The sequence below is a fragment of the Tachypleus tridentatus genome, chromosome 12 (assembly GCF_004210375.1).
Source record: "Tachypleus tridentatus isolate NWPU-2018 chromosome 12, ASM421037v1, whole genome shotgun sequence".
Taxonomy (NCBI): domain Eukaryota; kingdom Metazoa; phylum Arthropoda; class Merostomata; order Xiphosura; family Limulidae; genus Tachypleus; species Tachypleus tridentatus.
In genome coordinates, this window is record NC_134836.1 from 41,561,988 (window position 1) to 41,577,992 (window position 16,005).

Consider the following 16,005-nt stretch of genomic DNA (forward strand, 5'->3'; position numbering starts at 1 on the left):
GCAAATGGGCCCATATATGCAACTTATTGTTAGATATACACAGCTGTTTATGTTTACAGTTTCAAGTATAGTGTGATGTTAAATTTAGTTATTGTTAGAAATGATAGTTTATTGCAAGTTTGTTTATATAATTGCTTACAAATCATATGTTGCATAGTTCATTTGTTGTGAATTAGCAATTGTTATTGTATCATGTCACTAGAATCTTTTGAGTTTTACTTATTGTTTTAATTTAGTATTATTGCACCATAACATTTTTTATAGTGTGGAAAATTCTAGGCCTCACTTGGAGTATAAATATGCAAAGAAAAATGTAGTTAGATATACAGAATAAATAAATCTAGATTGTGTTATTGTGTGTTTAGCCACACAGAATGTATAGTGGTAATTTAGAAAGTGAATTATCACAGGCCGAGTTGTAATAACAGAGCAGGAAGAACAAATAGTCTTGTCAAATTGTGTTCTAAAATAACAGAACCAACTTGTGTGGACTTGTATGAAAAAAAGAATTGCTTAAAGCATTGGATACAACTGTGATAATCAGAAATGTAACAAACATTTGTATACATGTTTGACTTGTTTAAATATGTTATTTTACGACAAGTGGACTGTGTGCTGTTTGCTTATTGTTGAAATTTATCACCAACAAATTACAGACACTTACTGTAAAAAATCCAGCCCATACACACCTAAAAATCCAACAATTTGAGAGTATGTCTAATAGTTTTAGTTTAAAGGATAGGCAGCCTAAATGGAGATTTCTTGCTGTTCCTTAACATTGTCATGCAAAAACAAGTCTTCTACATTTATTTACAAAAGGCAGTAGACTTTCACCAAAATCTTGGCTAAAACAGGGAAAACTAATTTTGATATCATGATTTCTTTGCAAGAGATCGATAAATGTGCATTATAATTTTACTGTTTGAAAGGTTCTAATATTAAATTACTGCTAAAAGACATTTTAGAATTTTTTAATAATTTTTTGAAGATTGTGATGACCAAAAAACCACCCACCAATTTCAGTACAATTGAATCTTAGTTTTAGGGTTAAGAGTATTGCACAATTTACAGATTTTCTTTTTTTAGGATCATGTTGGTATTCAAAATTGTTTTCTGACTATGTAAGTGTAAAATGACCTTACACAATACAATGTGCTTAGGTAAAGATACTTTGTAATATGAAATTGTCAACAAAATAACCTACATGTATAAACATCAAAAATAAAAATATTTATGTTGACCATTTTTAATACAAATCATGGATATAAATATACACAATACATTATTTACTTATTGATAAAATATCTTGAAGATTCTTTTTCCTTTTTCACATAATGAAATAGTTTGTTCATAATATACACAACTTAAATTTTACTTATTTTAAGGACTCCAAAAAAATGTAATTTATTTTGTAATTTTTCTTTAAAATGGTATTTGTTAAAATAACAGAGGCTTTGTAATTATCTAAATGGGTTTTATTACAGATTGGTTTCTTTAACATTATATACAATCATACATACATACAGTTAGACAAAGAATTAGGTTGCAGAGGTAGGTTTCAAGTATACAGATATTTTATATTAAACAGTTAATAACTAAACTCTTAATACATTTTTATGCAATATTTGTATGAATATATATATATACAGCTATTTACAAAAGAAACTTCTTACAAATATTAATTTTAAATTGAATAGTATGTTAGTACACAATATCAGAAAAATACATTTATATACATAGTTAAATAAACAAAAATGACTTTTTACTATTCTTATTAAATGTATCTCTTAAAGATTCCTTCACAAACAGATATTCCATTTATTCATTTAAATCAATTAAAAATGTTCTGATCTGGTTATTAAAACCTTGAGATGACTTTCTGTATTGAAGCTTATTAAGTGTGTAACAAGATGGCAAACTAATTCATCATGCAAAGGAGTACAATATTTAAACACAGAAGACAAAAAAATGTACATCAGAAAGCCTGATTCTTTGAATGATTTGAAAAGGTAGGCCTATCTTATTCTGATATGATTTTGATGTGTTGAAATATTATACAAAACTTAAATTAATCAAGCACTCATTTAAATACAAATTTCAGGTACATTACAATTTTAATGCTATAACCAAAATTTAGTTTCTGTTAATGGAAATAAACTGCCTTTTTTATGAAAGAAATTAACATTTGAAAAGCAATTTAAATTCCAAAAGTCACTAGACATTTAAAGCAAAGTAAAGGCTACAATGGTCACAAATTTTCTTTACTTTATCTACAAGTTCTCACATGAAGCAGTTTTTAAGAAAACTTGTACATTTTAATGTGAAGAAAACAATTTGAATTTTTATTTCATTTTAAACTTGTAACATTAAAAAACTTCATCTTGTAATCAAATATTTTAACTTGTGTTTTTTGACACTTCATGTAAATATTTAGAAGTTATTTTGTTTTGTTTTTTTACAAAAACATAATGAAAATATGAAAACAAGTGTTGGTGGAAAATAAACCAGAAAAAGTTTAAATGCATACAAACAAATTCCAATTGTGCTATTATAATAACAATCATTTATAGTTTAAGAATGACAAAACACAAATTACACTCATGGTCAAATTTAGAAAATATACAAAGGAATGAATATGCATTTTGTTTAGGGTGCTTGACTTGCAATCTGAGAGCCATGAGTTTGAATCTTGATTGATAAACATTCTCTTCCTATGTGGTAGCCATCTGGACTTGCCTTTCAGATGTAAAATTTCTTGGCTTATTAAATTACCAGCCAACCTCAAATTAGTTGAGATTAAGGTCATTATGAAGAAGTTAATGGGCATTCTACTTGTGACTTTTTATTTAAATCAGTTTCTCTACTTCTGTCTATTATGTTTAGTTTTAGTTAATCTGGACAGTTTTAAGTTTAAACTTGAATGAAATAAATTGTAAATTGTATACTATATAACATAATGACAGATAATTACTGGACTTTCTTAGAAAACTTACCATCAACCTTTTTTTTTTTTAGTCATGTTTAAAGATTCAAAATGGGTAGTCAGATTATTTTGAACAAGTACCTGAGCATTGATCAGAAAAATTTGTAAGTGTCAAGAATTTTTTCCAACATTGAAAAGAATACAGTGCTTCACTGCTTTCAAAAACAAGTTTAATGATTTAAGACAAGAATATTCAGTGACTGTCAACCTAATATTGAATGGATACCATTTTTTCCAGTGTAAATGATGTAAACGTGCCATATTTAAAATTTTTCAATTAGATTTAGTTATCTTAAAAAAAAAAGAAGATCAATTGAAGTTTTCATTCACAGTTAACAGAAGTATTTCTTGTTGCATGAGTGAAACAAAAGATTGAATTCCTTAAATTAAGAAATTGTTGAAAAAGGGAAAGAAATAAAACCTCATTGAAATGAATCAGTTACATTTCATTGGTGGAATGATGTTTTCAACTGTACAGCTAAATATAATTGGAGAATAACAATGATCTACACAGTAGCATCTTTTTAAGTTTTAACATCATTCTGTACTTTCTGTTCGTAGTTAAAATTTTGGTTCAGAAAGTTCATAAACAGCACTTGTCAAGACTAAGACAGTGAAAAGTGGGTATTATTTTTAATTGTAACACTGCTTGGAAAACTAACCAGTTAACACTACCACTTTCTAGTGCTTATTAAGAGCAAGAGAATCAGCAATTGCTGCAGCTAATTTTAAGAGGTTTTGAAAAGTTCAGATGTTGCACAAACCTACATGTACATGTAATAAGTTTACCCTGAAATACAAGACAGAGCACTTCATGTAAAGTATATTAAATCAGCAATGACTCTCTATTTGTAACTACTTTATTAGATGGAATGTTTGTAGAACACTGTTCCTAATTTTAATTATATATACCACCTCAAAGCTTATAAAACTAGATAAAATTCAGAAAAAGAGTTTTCAGTTTATTTAAACCTTTAATGTAACATAATGTTTTAAGACAACACAGGATCTATTGATCCATCAAAGCTCTTCCATCCTCTAAACTAAATTAAAACTATTAATGAACAAGTTTTCAAAAAGGCTTAAAGCCAGCCCATATCATTCATATACTTATGTCCTGAAGTAGTTTTAAAAGTTTATGCAAAACCACTACAAAATGCTTCCTAATTTGTGACTTCATTGAAAATAATGTTTTTCCTAAAGAAAAAATAATCTTTCATTGATAAGCTTATCAAATGCCTTTATTAATAACATGTCAGTCCTATGTTTAATAATTTAAATGGTCTTTCTGAATACACTTTCCAAACACCCTGTACAACATAATTGAAATGCATATAGAAACACAAAACACCTTGCTTGCAGTTGATTGTAAGGTTTGCAAGTCACTTCTGCCTAGTTAATGCTTGTAACTCTAATGAAACTGGAGATGTAGTTAACTTTTGTGTCAGCACTGTTTTTAAAAGAGAGGCATTGAATCTACTTTTACAGCTAACTCTATCAGACCTTTGAATTTAAGTCTAGCTTGAAATTGGAAACATTCGAGAAACTTTCATTAAGTTTCATGTCAAAAATATTGAAATAATTATATGTCTCCATATTAATTGTTATGCATATTTGCATTACTGCACAGATAATAAAGGATAAAAACAGAAATCCTCTTAAAAGTCATTTTCTTCATTAGATGAAAAACATATAACATTGCACACACTTCCACATTTTAGGGGTTGATTTTCCAAAAATATAATTTAACCAAATATTTTCAGTTACTATAGTTTCAATGGGTGCAAACACTTGGTGTAAAAAATATAATAATCTTAATTAGACTTAGTAAAACTATGATTTTACATTTATTAAACACAAAGTTATAAACTTTAAAAAGCAAACAACTGGAAAAGTATTCTCAGTTATTTCTTTTATAATCAATTATTAAATAATCCTTTACACCACTGACTCAGCTCAGTACTTTACTTATATTTTATATAATTTAATTTCTTGTGCCAAATTTGAGATACTTATTAAATACATTTATACATTTACTACATACTTGAGTGTAAAACATATTAGTCTTAAAGTATTTACACAGGATGTATCAAGGCAACATTCTTGGAAATATCAAGGAATGTGACCTATCCTAGTAATTCTGTCATGTATTAATGCTCAACTTGAATGTTGCGTGTAGACTTTTTATACAGAAGTATTAATACATGATTTTGAAAAGGAATAGAAAAATTCATAATATTTTTCACAAATTAACAATGTTAAGAAGCACTGAACGAAACTATGCTTTTGAAAACTGTAGGATGAACTTGATACACTCTTTTCACACTTAGTCATACATCTTGCTTTTCTTAGTAAATCTCTAATTGGACAGTAACCTCATATTTAATTTCTAAAACCAAAAAGGTGCAATTCTGAGAACTAAATTTATGACACGTTATTTGTACATATACACACACTATAATTACATTTGGTTTGCTTCTAAAATTAATATTATTATCAAGGTCCTTTATCAACAAATGTTAGAGAGAACTATATCAAAAATTTGTTACACGTATCCTTCTGGAGAATTTGGAGGGCTTGCTTCAACAGGTGAAAGACATGCAATGGTGCATGAGATGACATTACTGCATTGTTGCTTACTGTCAGTAGTTCTTCCTCTTTTACGTGTGGTTGTGACAGTGTTACGGCTAGCAAGAATGATGTGACACACCATACCTTTGCAACCTCGACAGACTCTCATAAGCTGCCCTCGAATCTTCTCTTCTGTTGGAGATTCTGGTTCCTGAGTAATTGTTTTTGAACGTGCAAGTGCTGCTCTTTTGGCATTCAATCTTCTTCGTTTCCTCTCGGCATCATCACAGAGAACATGAATTGACTCAGAATGGTGGAGTCTCCGCTCAGATCCTGCAGAAAAAGGCCTTGAAGTTCCCTGTTGAACTTTTTTTTTTCTGGAGCTCAGGTTTGGAGATGCAGGAGCCGAACCACTTGTTAAGCTACCAAATAGATATGTATTACTTTATTTTTTAATCTTTTGCTACATATGTAAAGTAAGTAATAGCTCTGGAAATATATAAACACCATCTTTAATACCTCTGTTTTTATCATGAACATCAAAACTTTTATTCTGTTAAACCAAATATATATCTTATTTAAAACATACTTTTGTGTTCAACATTAGTGAAAAAAAATACACTTCTTTTACACTGTGTTGTTGGTCAAAATGTATATTTACAGGTTACCCAGCTGGAGTTAAAAGATATGGATTACCGTGTTTAAAATGAGCTGCTATTAAACCCCTTTCAATTTTAAAACAGACGTTGTATTAAATAAAATTGTTACAACACACTAGTAAAATGAAAGTAAAGTTCATGATGCTTACAGTATGTTAGCAATTAACTTTCCTCAGATCACATCTATTCATCTTTGGTCAAGAAACAAATACAAATTACCACAAATACTCAGATTAAACTATATGTTGAAGGCATTTTGTTTTTCATACTTGTGAACCAAAAGAGATGGTTTACACACCATAAACAAAATTGAAAAATTGTTGTTTATATTGATTTATATGTCACACTCATAAGAATTCCATTTAAAGTAGCCATAAATGGCCATATCGAAACTGCACCTTCACACATCCAAATAAATTTACTTTGAGCATAAATCAACTGAATGTGCAGATCATACTTTTCAGAAAATCCTAATTTTTTTGTTCTTGTAAATTTTACCAACTTGGAAAGGATTGAAACAAGTAATTAGTGTGAAAGACAAGTCAGAATACAAAATTTGAAACTGCACATTAATTAAATTGAAACTTATTGTGTGAAAAAATATTTTTGACAATATAAAAGTGAAAATAAATAATATGTTTTACAATAATGTTATTCAGTTGTATCTGTAAATTTGTAATAATTATTCACCTTGTCAATTTCAATGTTACTGGATTTTAAATGTCTATTCTTATAGCTTGAAATGAGATATCTAAGCTTCGTACTTTTGTTTTGAAAGATGAAAAGCAATATCAATATCAATTTGTACAAAAATAAAGAAGTTTCAAAGAAAAGAGAATCATTGGTAAATATTAATGTTAAACCATGAGGAAAACAGGTTTTTAGAAATTGTATAAGATATATGTATAAATGGCTCATTTGGGTTGAGAAAACTTTTTTTACGTAGAGGAGCAAATGTTTCGACCTTCTTCAGTTATCGTCAGGTTCACAAAGGATTGTATAAGATAGTTTTCATCACCAACTGGTCAAAGAAACCTACATGGAGCAGTGGTACTTTTGAGTTATTATCAACTTCTAATACAGAAATAGTTGAGACTGTGGAGACAAGGAAACATCTGGGTGTAAGTGATGATTATTCAGTTAGGTTCAACCTTTATTGCACGTGTAAATCACAAATAATGAGGAAATGCTACAAGAATTATGTGTTGTGAAAATGTTAATTGAATTAATTGTACTTACTGTTCAAGAGTTAAATATTCAAGGCAAATATGTTTCTTACAGTAAAGAAATTGTGGTTACAAGTGAAAGACCAAGTTAGTTCACAAAGGCTATTAAAGTAAAATTTAAGAAAAGCATTGTACAATCAAGAATTCTAAACTGACTTCTTTAATGTTAATTGAATTAATTGTACTTACTGTTCAAGAGTTAAATATTTTATTTATTATATTAATATAGGTATAAAGGCAAGGCTTAAATATGGCTTTCGTTTGTTTATGTTTAAAGTGTTCGAATTGTGGTTACATTTTTCTAGTGAAAGACCAGTTATCACATTGTTTTTAGTTCACAAACATAGCTATTAAAGGTATTAAAATGTCATAACTAATTTTGCCAAATGTTGGTTATTTGTTTGCTGATGTCGGGAATATATGGTATACAGCAGTATATGGTTTCGTGGTTTTTGATTCGTGAGCTGTATTTACTTTAGTTGGTTGATTTTGCTTTCTGTCTAGTGTGTGCGATAATGTTTTCTACGGTTTGTGGAGAAACTTATTGATGTTGGTAAAGTATTGTTTTATTTTGTCTAATTCATCGTTAATTTTATCTGGTGAGCATAGTTTTATGGCTGTGTTTATTTGGTTTCTTAGTATGTTGAGTTTTTGTTTTGTTTCATGTGCTGAGTCCCAAGGAATGTATAGTCCAGTATGGGTGATTTTTCGGTGGATTTCTGTTTGAAATTGTGTATCAGTTCTTGTAATTTTGAGGTTAAGAAATGATATTTGATTGTTTTCTTCCTGTTCACATGTGAAGTTGATGTTGGGATGTATAGAGTTAATGTGATTGAAAAAATTAAGTATGTGTTCTGTAGATTTGAATCCCGCTACCGTGTCATCTACATATCTATACCAGTATAGATATAACCCAACTATAGAAATTCCCAGTAACCAGTTAGCAACCCTCATAGAATTCACCACGATAAAGACAAACTTCATGTTCAACGACCAAAACTATATACAAACAAACGGCCTAAGCATGGGCAACCCAGTATCACCAGTTCTAGCCAATATTTTTATGACACAAGTTGAAACACAAGCAATTAACACAGCATTACAACCACCACTATACTGGTATAGATATGTAGATGACACGGTAGCGGGATTCAAATCTACAGAACACATACTTAATTTTTTCAATCACATTAACTCTATACATCCCAACATCAACTTCACATGTGAACAGGAAGAAAACAATCAAATATCATTTCTTAACCTCAAAATTACAAGAACTGATACACAATTTCAAACAGAAATCCACCGAAAAATCACCCATACTGGACTATACATTCCTTGGGACTCAGCACATGAAACAAAACAAAAACTCAACATACTAAGAAACCAAATAAACACAGCCATAAAACTATGCTCACCAGATAAAATTAACGATGAATTAGACAAAATAAAACAATACTTCACCAACATCAATAAGTTTCCTCCACAAACCGTAGAAAACATTATACGCACACACCTAGACAGAAAGCAAAATCAACCAACTAAAGTAAATACAGCTCACGAATCAAAAAACCACGAAACCATATACTGCTGTATACCATATATTCCCGACATCAGCAAACAAATAACCAACATTTGGCAAAATTAGTAACAAAATATGACATTCCAATTAATACCAAATTTATTCAAAACCCGCACAAAACTGAGGTCTATACTATGTAAAACTACACTGACAAACACCACACCAACATTATTTATAAAATACAATGTGATAACTGCCACGACTTCTATATTGGAGAAACAAGTAGAAAATGGAAACCAGATTCAAAGAACATAAAAGTCACCTTCACACGTTTTCGAACACTGCAAGTCAAATAAACACAACATAACCATAGAAAACACTCAAATACTAAATAAAGAAACAAACATAAACAAACGTAAAATTAAAGAAGCCTTACTTATACAACAACTTAAACCCAAAATAAACCAATATAAAGGAACGCCTTTATACCTATATTAATATAATAAATAAAATTATATATTCAAACATCTAATACCGCCCTCTACATTTCGACACACAGTTACACAACCCCTTCAAACATGTGGTCAGCTTCCGGTCAGTTACCTCTTTCTTTGTGAACCTGACGATGACCGAAGAAGGTCGAAACGTTGTTCGCTCTTCTATGTAAAGTGTTTTCTCAGCCCAAACGAGCCGTTTTTGCATATAAATTTCTCAACAAGTGGGTTTCTCGTCATCACTGATTAAACTGACTTCTATATGTCAGGAGACTCAGAATATTATAGATCAACAGATTTGGTTGAAAAAGGGTATACGAAGAAAGGTTTGGTGAAAATATAAAAAATGAACAGTAGAAATTTTGTTAAATTCATTATTGGTTTGCAAAATGTTAAGATTGGAATAACACCTTTGAAGGATGATAAAAAGAGAGGCTAATTTTGTTCCTTATCAGATGGTTGAGTTAGTAAATTTTATTGTTTTTTTCAGTTTTTGTTAATGAATATTTAAGTGATATTTCTCATTCTGAATAATTTCCAGAAATAAATGAGACTAAACACTATTATTACATTAATTCTGAGCCTATTAAGAATAAATTTGGAAGTTTAATTACTACAATTTCTCCTAAGCTAATATTTCCTCACGAGTTTTAAAAGAAGTTACACACATTAGAGTGAGCCACAAGATAATTTTTTGTTGTAAGGCAGGCAGGTGTGAGAGATAAGTTGACTAATAGTAATCCTGTTTGTAAGAGAGGTGATAAGAATTTTCCAGATAATTATAGGCCTATTAGTCTTACATTATTGGTAGGAAAAAATCTTGAAAGTCAGATAAAAGATGATTTGCAAAGTCATTTACCCAAATTTTAAAAATTCAGTTGAACATCAACATAATTTCACTTTGAGAAAATTGTGACTAACTAATCTGTTACCAATCTTTTGACCTTTTTTTAACATAAGCTACCATTCACATAAAGAAGGAAAAGAATTTAGAAAAATATTGACAAGCTAGCTTATAAATGGCTTGTTAAAAAAATCATCTCTATAGGTATGGGGGATAAGTTGGCCCACTGAATAGAAGAATGGTTGGACAGAATAAAGTAGAGGATTGTTATAAATGGAGTTTCATGAAACTGCATTAATGTTGTATGTGAAGTACTCCAGGGCTCAAGTGTTACAAACTTTGTTTTTCTTTGATTTACATTGATGACAGTTAGATAAAGGAATGGTAAATATATTGTTTAAATTTTCTAATGACATTACAGTTTTGGGTGTTGCTAGCTGTGAAGAGGATGCTGCTTTAGAAAAGTATTATTATCTAATGAGTTTAGCAAATAAATGGCAGATGACTGTTAATTATAATAAATATGAGGTAATGCATGTAAATTATCACAATTTAAGTTATAAAAATAATTTTTTTGGACAGTGTTATGGAAGAAAAGGAGTTTTGATGTTCTGATGGGTCAAGTAGGATTTCAAGATCCACCTAAAAAGTGTTGAATATAACTTTGAATTGATTATAATTTCATTTTTATAAGTCATTGGTTAGTTCTCATTTGGAGATTGTGTTCTTGGGTTCTTTACTTTAGGAAGGATACAGAATTATTGGAAAAATACTTCAGAAAAGGGTTACTATAAAAATATCTTGGATGAAAATTATGTCATATGAAATGAGTCAATATCTCTGAAAAGCTTTTCTCTGAAGTTATAGGGGATTTGGTTGATGTTTGAGAGAATTGAAAGCACCAATACGTCATCTGTTTTAATACTCAATGGTCAGAACGGTAAGGCTAAATGATACAAAAATAAATTTTAGCAGAATATATATATTAATCTTCAATTTACATAGATATACATTTCTGATGTGGTGGTTAGGCTTTGCTTTCAGGGAGTTTGAAGGTAAACATAACAGGTATTTATATGATAAAGAATGGAACTGAGTTTTTTTTGTTTTGATATTAGTTTTGTACATAGGAAAGTTAAATGAACCAACAGGTCTCTTGATGTCCTTACATTTTAGGTTAAGTGACAAAATTTTTTATTTAATAAAACTAATTACACTGTGTAACAAAATTTTTACTTATTCTTGTTCCTGGGCAGAAAGTGTTATTTTCCAATTGCTTATGCCTAAAGTAAAATACCTATTTTACTCTTCAAACTTTGCTTTTGTGACCTGGGTTATGAAATTTTCAAATTTCCCCATCTTCCAGAACATTCCAAGTAAATTCAGTGCTGAGTAGCTCATATGGAATTTTCTCAAACTTACGGGAGTTTTCAAAAATGTTGTAGAACTTACGAGAATTTTCAAGAATGTTGTAGAACTTATGAGAATTTTCAAGAACCCTTTAGAATTTTCTAGAACTTTCCATAGTAATATATATATACAGGGTTCTCCACTCACCACTTCAGTTTAGTTCTAGTTGCCTAAGTAAACATACAGACCTATCTGATTTTATCACAGATGGCATCAAGAAGCTGCAAGTATTCTCCAGACACATTGATATTATGTGGCCAATTTATCAAGAAAAGAGCAAAAAAGTACTCTGTAACAACATCTGCTAAAATGTATAAAGCCTACAAGGCATATTTCAGCATCCATGTCGAAGATCAAGACAAACCTTGGGCACCTCATTTTACCTGCAAGCACTGCAGAATAACTCTAGAAGGTAAGACGGATAATTTTTGCTTGCTTTAATAGTAAGATTTGATATTATACAAATTTCAGACCTTTTAAATCTTAAATATTCTTTATTTTTTTTAATTTCCAATAGTATAGAAAAAATATCATATATAAAATATTTTGCATAAACCTCTTACACATTAGTTGTGGATAAAATAAATCTATTCTTTGTAGTAACAATTTTATTTTACTCTTTTGCAGGATGGTACACTGGGGAAAAGAGAGCTATAAAGTTTGCTATTCCAAGAGTTTGGCATGAACCCACTGACTGCTCAAGCAATTGCTACTTCTGCATGGTGGACCCTTCAAACATTGGGCTGGCAAGAATGTATCTGCTATCACATATCTGAACCTTCTTTCATCTATTGCCCTAGTGCAACACTGCCCTGAGCTTCCTATACTCACTCCTCCAGAGAGAAAGCAGCCATCCTCAGAAGAGAGCAGCAAATCACAAGAGAAGGTAGACATTGAAGATCCAGATTACAATTTCAGAGGTGCAGCTGGTGAGAGAAGCCCATACTACCCCAACCAAAGAGACCTCAATGACTTGATCAGAGATCTTGGTCTAACAAAGTCAAATGCCGAGACTATACTTGGGGGCTGATACATGAAAGTGATTTACATTACAGTCGCAAACTCGAAAAACTACTCACTTCCAAATTTTTTTGTATATCCTTAGTAAATATACATGTAAATCTTGATTCATATGTTGTTTTATTCAGACCTTATGTAAATGAAAATGTGCAAATTTGGCCATTTTTACATAAAAACTAGATTAATTTCTAAATTTCATTATCCAGGTCAAAAAAGCAAAGTTTGAAAGGAATAATGACCATTTTCTGTACTTTTACAACACAAGCAATTAAGAAATAACACATACTGTCCAGGAACAACATTTGTGTTACATACTGTTATTCATTGAAATGAAAGAATTATTCTGTATATAAAAAAATTCAGAATTCTTCATCAAAGATGTGAACAAAAGAAGTCTTAAAGCATCTTCAATTTACCTGGTGAAATTAAAAGCATCTGGTAACTTCCAAAAAGATTTTCGTGATGATTCTTCATCAGGTGGAGGACTTGGTGTTGGACTAAGCATGTACACAGGAATGTTCGCAAAATGCTCAACTGGAATACGCATCTATAAGAAATATAAATGGTATGTTGGCAAATAATAATTAAACAGTTCATTAAAAAGTATATTACTTTATGAGAAGAGATTAAAATGGGGAAGACTAACAGTTTGAAATAATGAGCTAATACACAAAATAGTAAAGATTACCCAACCAGTTCACACAAAATACAGTAGTAGTTTACCTTGTCCAACAATTAATCAGAAAACACAGTGGTTCAACTTACTATGCTTCAATTCTTCAGCCAACAAACTGCTTACTTTTCTAAGTCACCTTTCATAAAATATAATAATTTAAATTTCCTAGTTAACCTTTATTACAAACAGTGATTTACCTTTCCAAACTCTCTTTCACCAGACACAATAAATTAATTCTCCCAACTTATCTTTCAGTAGAAGCAGCAGTTCATTTTATCAAATATGTTTTCATGATTGTGACACATTATATCCATCTTTCAAAGTTATTTTCCTTATACATAGATTTATCTTGTCAAACTCACCTTCATTAGACAAAGAATATTTATTAATTGTTTTTATTTTAGAATTGGAAATTACATAGTACTTGAAAACTGACCAGTGTAACTTGAAAAATAAATGTTCACAAGTAAAAATGGGTAGAGATTTGCAATACATGAAGGTATTCATATAAAAGAAAATACATTTATGTGGTGAGAAGCATTAACTAACTCATAATTCTTTCAGTGATACAAATACCAAGTATCTTCTAGTCATACAAGGACTAGTATTGGAACACATTCTTGACAAAAATAACAAAAAGTAAAGGTAAGATAAATATGTAAGTATGCAATATTTTTCTGATGAAGCTATTTTGTTAAAACGAAATGCATTTAAATTTAAAGATCAGTAAATCCACAGCACCCAAGTGTGCATAAAGAAAACAGTGTAATATCATCCACCTTACATTAGGCAACAGCCTTAATTAGCATTTTAATCAAATGTTCATTAATGTTAAACAAAACATTCACTTTAATTCCAATAAATAGAATAAATTAACTTCTTATTACTCAATGTATTTGAAAATCACAGAATTCAATAAATGAACTTGTATATATTATTATTCTAATATTAATTAAGTTACAATAAACACTAGTATCCATTACACACACCTTGATTTTTTATGGTATATGTAAGCTTTTAATATCCCACATTTTGTGTTATTTAAAGAAATACAATGACTTTGTCAGTCACTGATTAGTAAAATTGAACTATCAATCTAATCTTTCGATAAGAAAAATGTAACTTAAAATAACATGTTTATACATGCCAATAAATTACTTCTTAAAACAATTTCATATTCATGTGGTCCTACCAAAACCAATACTTTATTTATGACATGCATCCTTACATATTGTGTAAAATAATTAAAGCTAAGTAGTGCATTTAGAAAATACATTAAGAATTTTCTACTGTCTATGTGACTATACTAAAATTCAAATAAAGAATAATTTGATGTAAAACAACCCATACAAATCACTATGTTTATATAAGTTATTTTATTTCACTATTTTTTACCACTAGGATTTTATATTTCTTACCTTACTTGAACATTTCTCACAAACAAGTCTCTCACACAATTTACACTTGACTCCCCAGGAACCAAAGAATGAAAACTTTGTCTTCTTACATGTAAAGCAAACCTGTTGAGAATTAAAAAAATAACAGAAATAAAAAGTATTTATAATTAAATAAAAACAAATAAAAAAATGAACCTAGGTCATAAAAATAACTTCTAAGGTGTTTATGTTAAACGAGACAGTTTAATAAAAAATATTCAACAAACTGCTTTTAAAATATCTTAGAAATTATTCTTAGTTGAGCAAATTGTATGTTTTCCAGTTCAGTAGGTAAGATATACTGTATTATTTCATTTTTGCTACTTTCATTATAATGATTAATATATTTAACTTTATTACTTTGTAATTAAATTCTTTATCATTATACCTTTATTATTATAAATACTTCTTGATGTTGTCAGTTTGATTTATGTATGCAAGCCTAACCTAAGTCTCCTAAACTAGCCAAATCTTACAATATATTTTTCAGATTATGACTAAAATTTTCTTAAACAGCAAGAGGATCCAACTAATGAAGAAATCCATTCTAATATTTATATATAATAATGTAAGAAATGTATATTTACTCAGCTATAATCATTATGAATACCAGGCTAAATCTTTATTTCAACTAAGAAGGTGGTTTGCTCTGATCAGAAGTTAATATTAATTAAACTACAAGAAACAGTATCTATCATTTTTATGTGATTCATTTTACAATAAGTATTTCTTTTTCTAATTCATCACAAAGCAACATTTCATAATATACATACATTTCTTGTTCATTCATACACATAAAACAACTAAATATTATATTTTAGACATTCCACTTTCCATCCTCTCTCATCAAAATAAGACTGGTGATAATTACCATTCCATTTTCTAATTCATCATGAAGCAATATTTCATAATACACATACCATTCCTTGTTCCTTTAAGCACACAAAATAACTAAATCAAAATAATAATGACTGCTGATACGTACTTTTCCTTTTTCCAAGTCATCATGTAGATCTTTGTTAACCAACAAGGACTCTAACTCAGCTTTTGTTAGAACATTTCGAATGTGTACCACTTCTTCTAGTGTAAGAGATAGGCACTCAAGTGACTTACCCCACTGAGACTGTAAAACCAAAAACAAAAAACTATTAACCTATTCATTCT

The 16,005-nt window shown here is 29.4% G+C and overlaps 1 protein-coding gene across 3 annotated transcripts in view; it reads right to left on the bottom strand.

The window, feature by feature from the left end:
* Nucleotides 1–1,211: 1,211 nt before the first annotated feature.
* Nucleotides 1,212–16,005, bottom strand: part of LOC143233130 (protein spire homolog 1-like) — a 125,083-nt gene continuing 110,289 nt past the window's right edge. For all 3 annotated transcript variants that reach the window (XM_076469061.1, XM_076469062.1, XM_076469063.1), the window contains 4 exons: nt 15,827–15,964; nt 14,824–14,925; nt 13,146–13,276; nt 1,212–5,976 (listed from right to left, as the gene is read on the bottom strand). In XM_076469061.1, the coding sequence (XP_076325176.1) occupies nt 5,529–5,976; nt 13,146–13,276; nt 14,824–14,925; nt 15,827–15,964 (819 nt within the window). In that variant the 3' untranslated portion in view covers nt 1,212–5,528. The remainder of the gene's footprint in view (nt 5,977–13,145; nt 13,277–14,823; nt 14,926–15,826; nt 15,965–16,005) is intronic.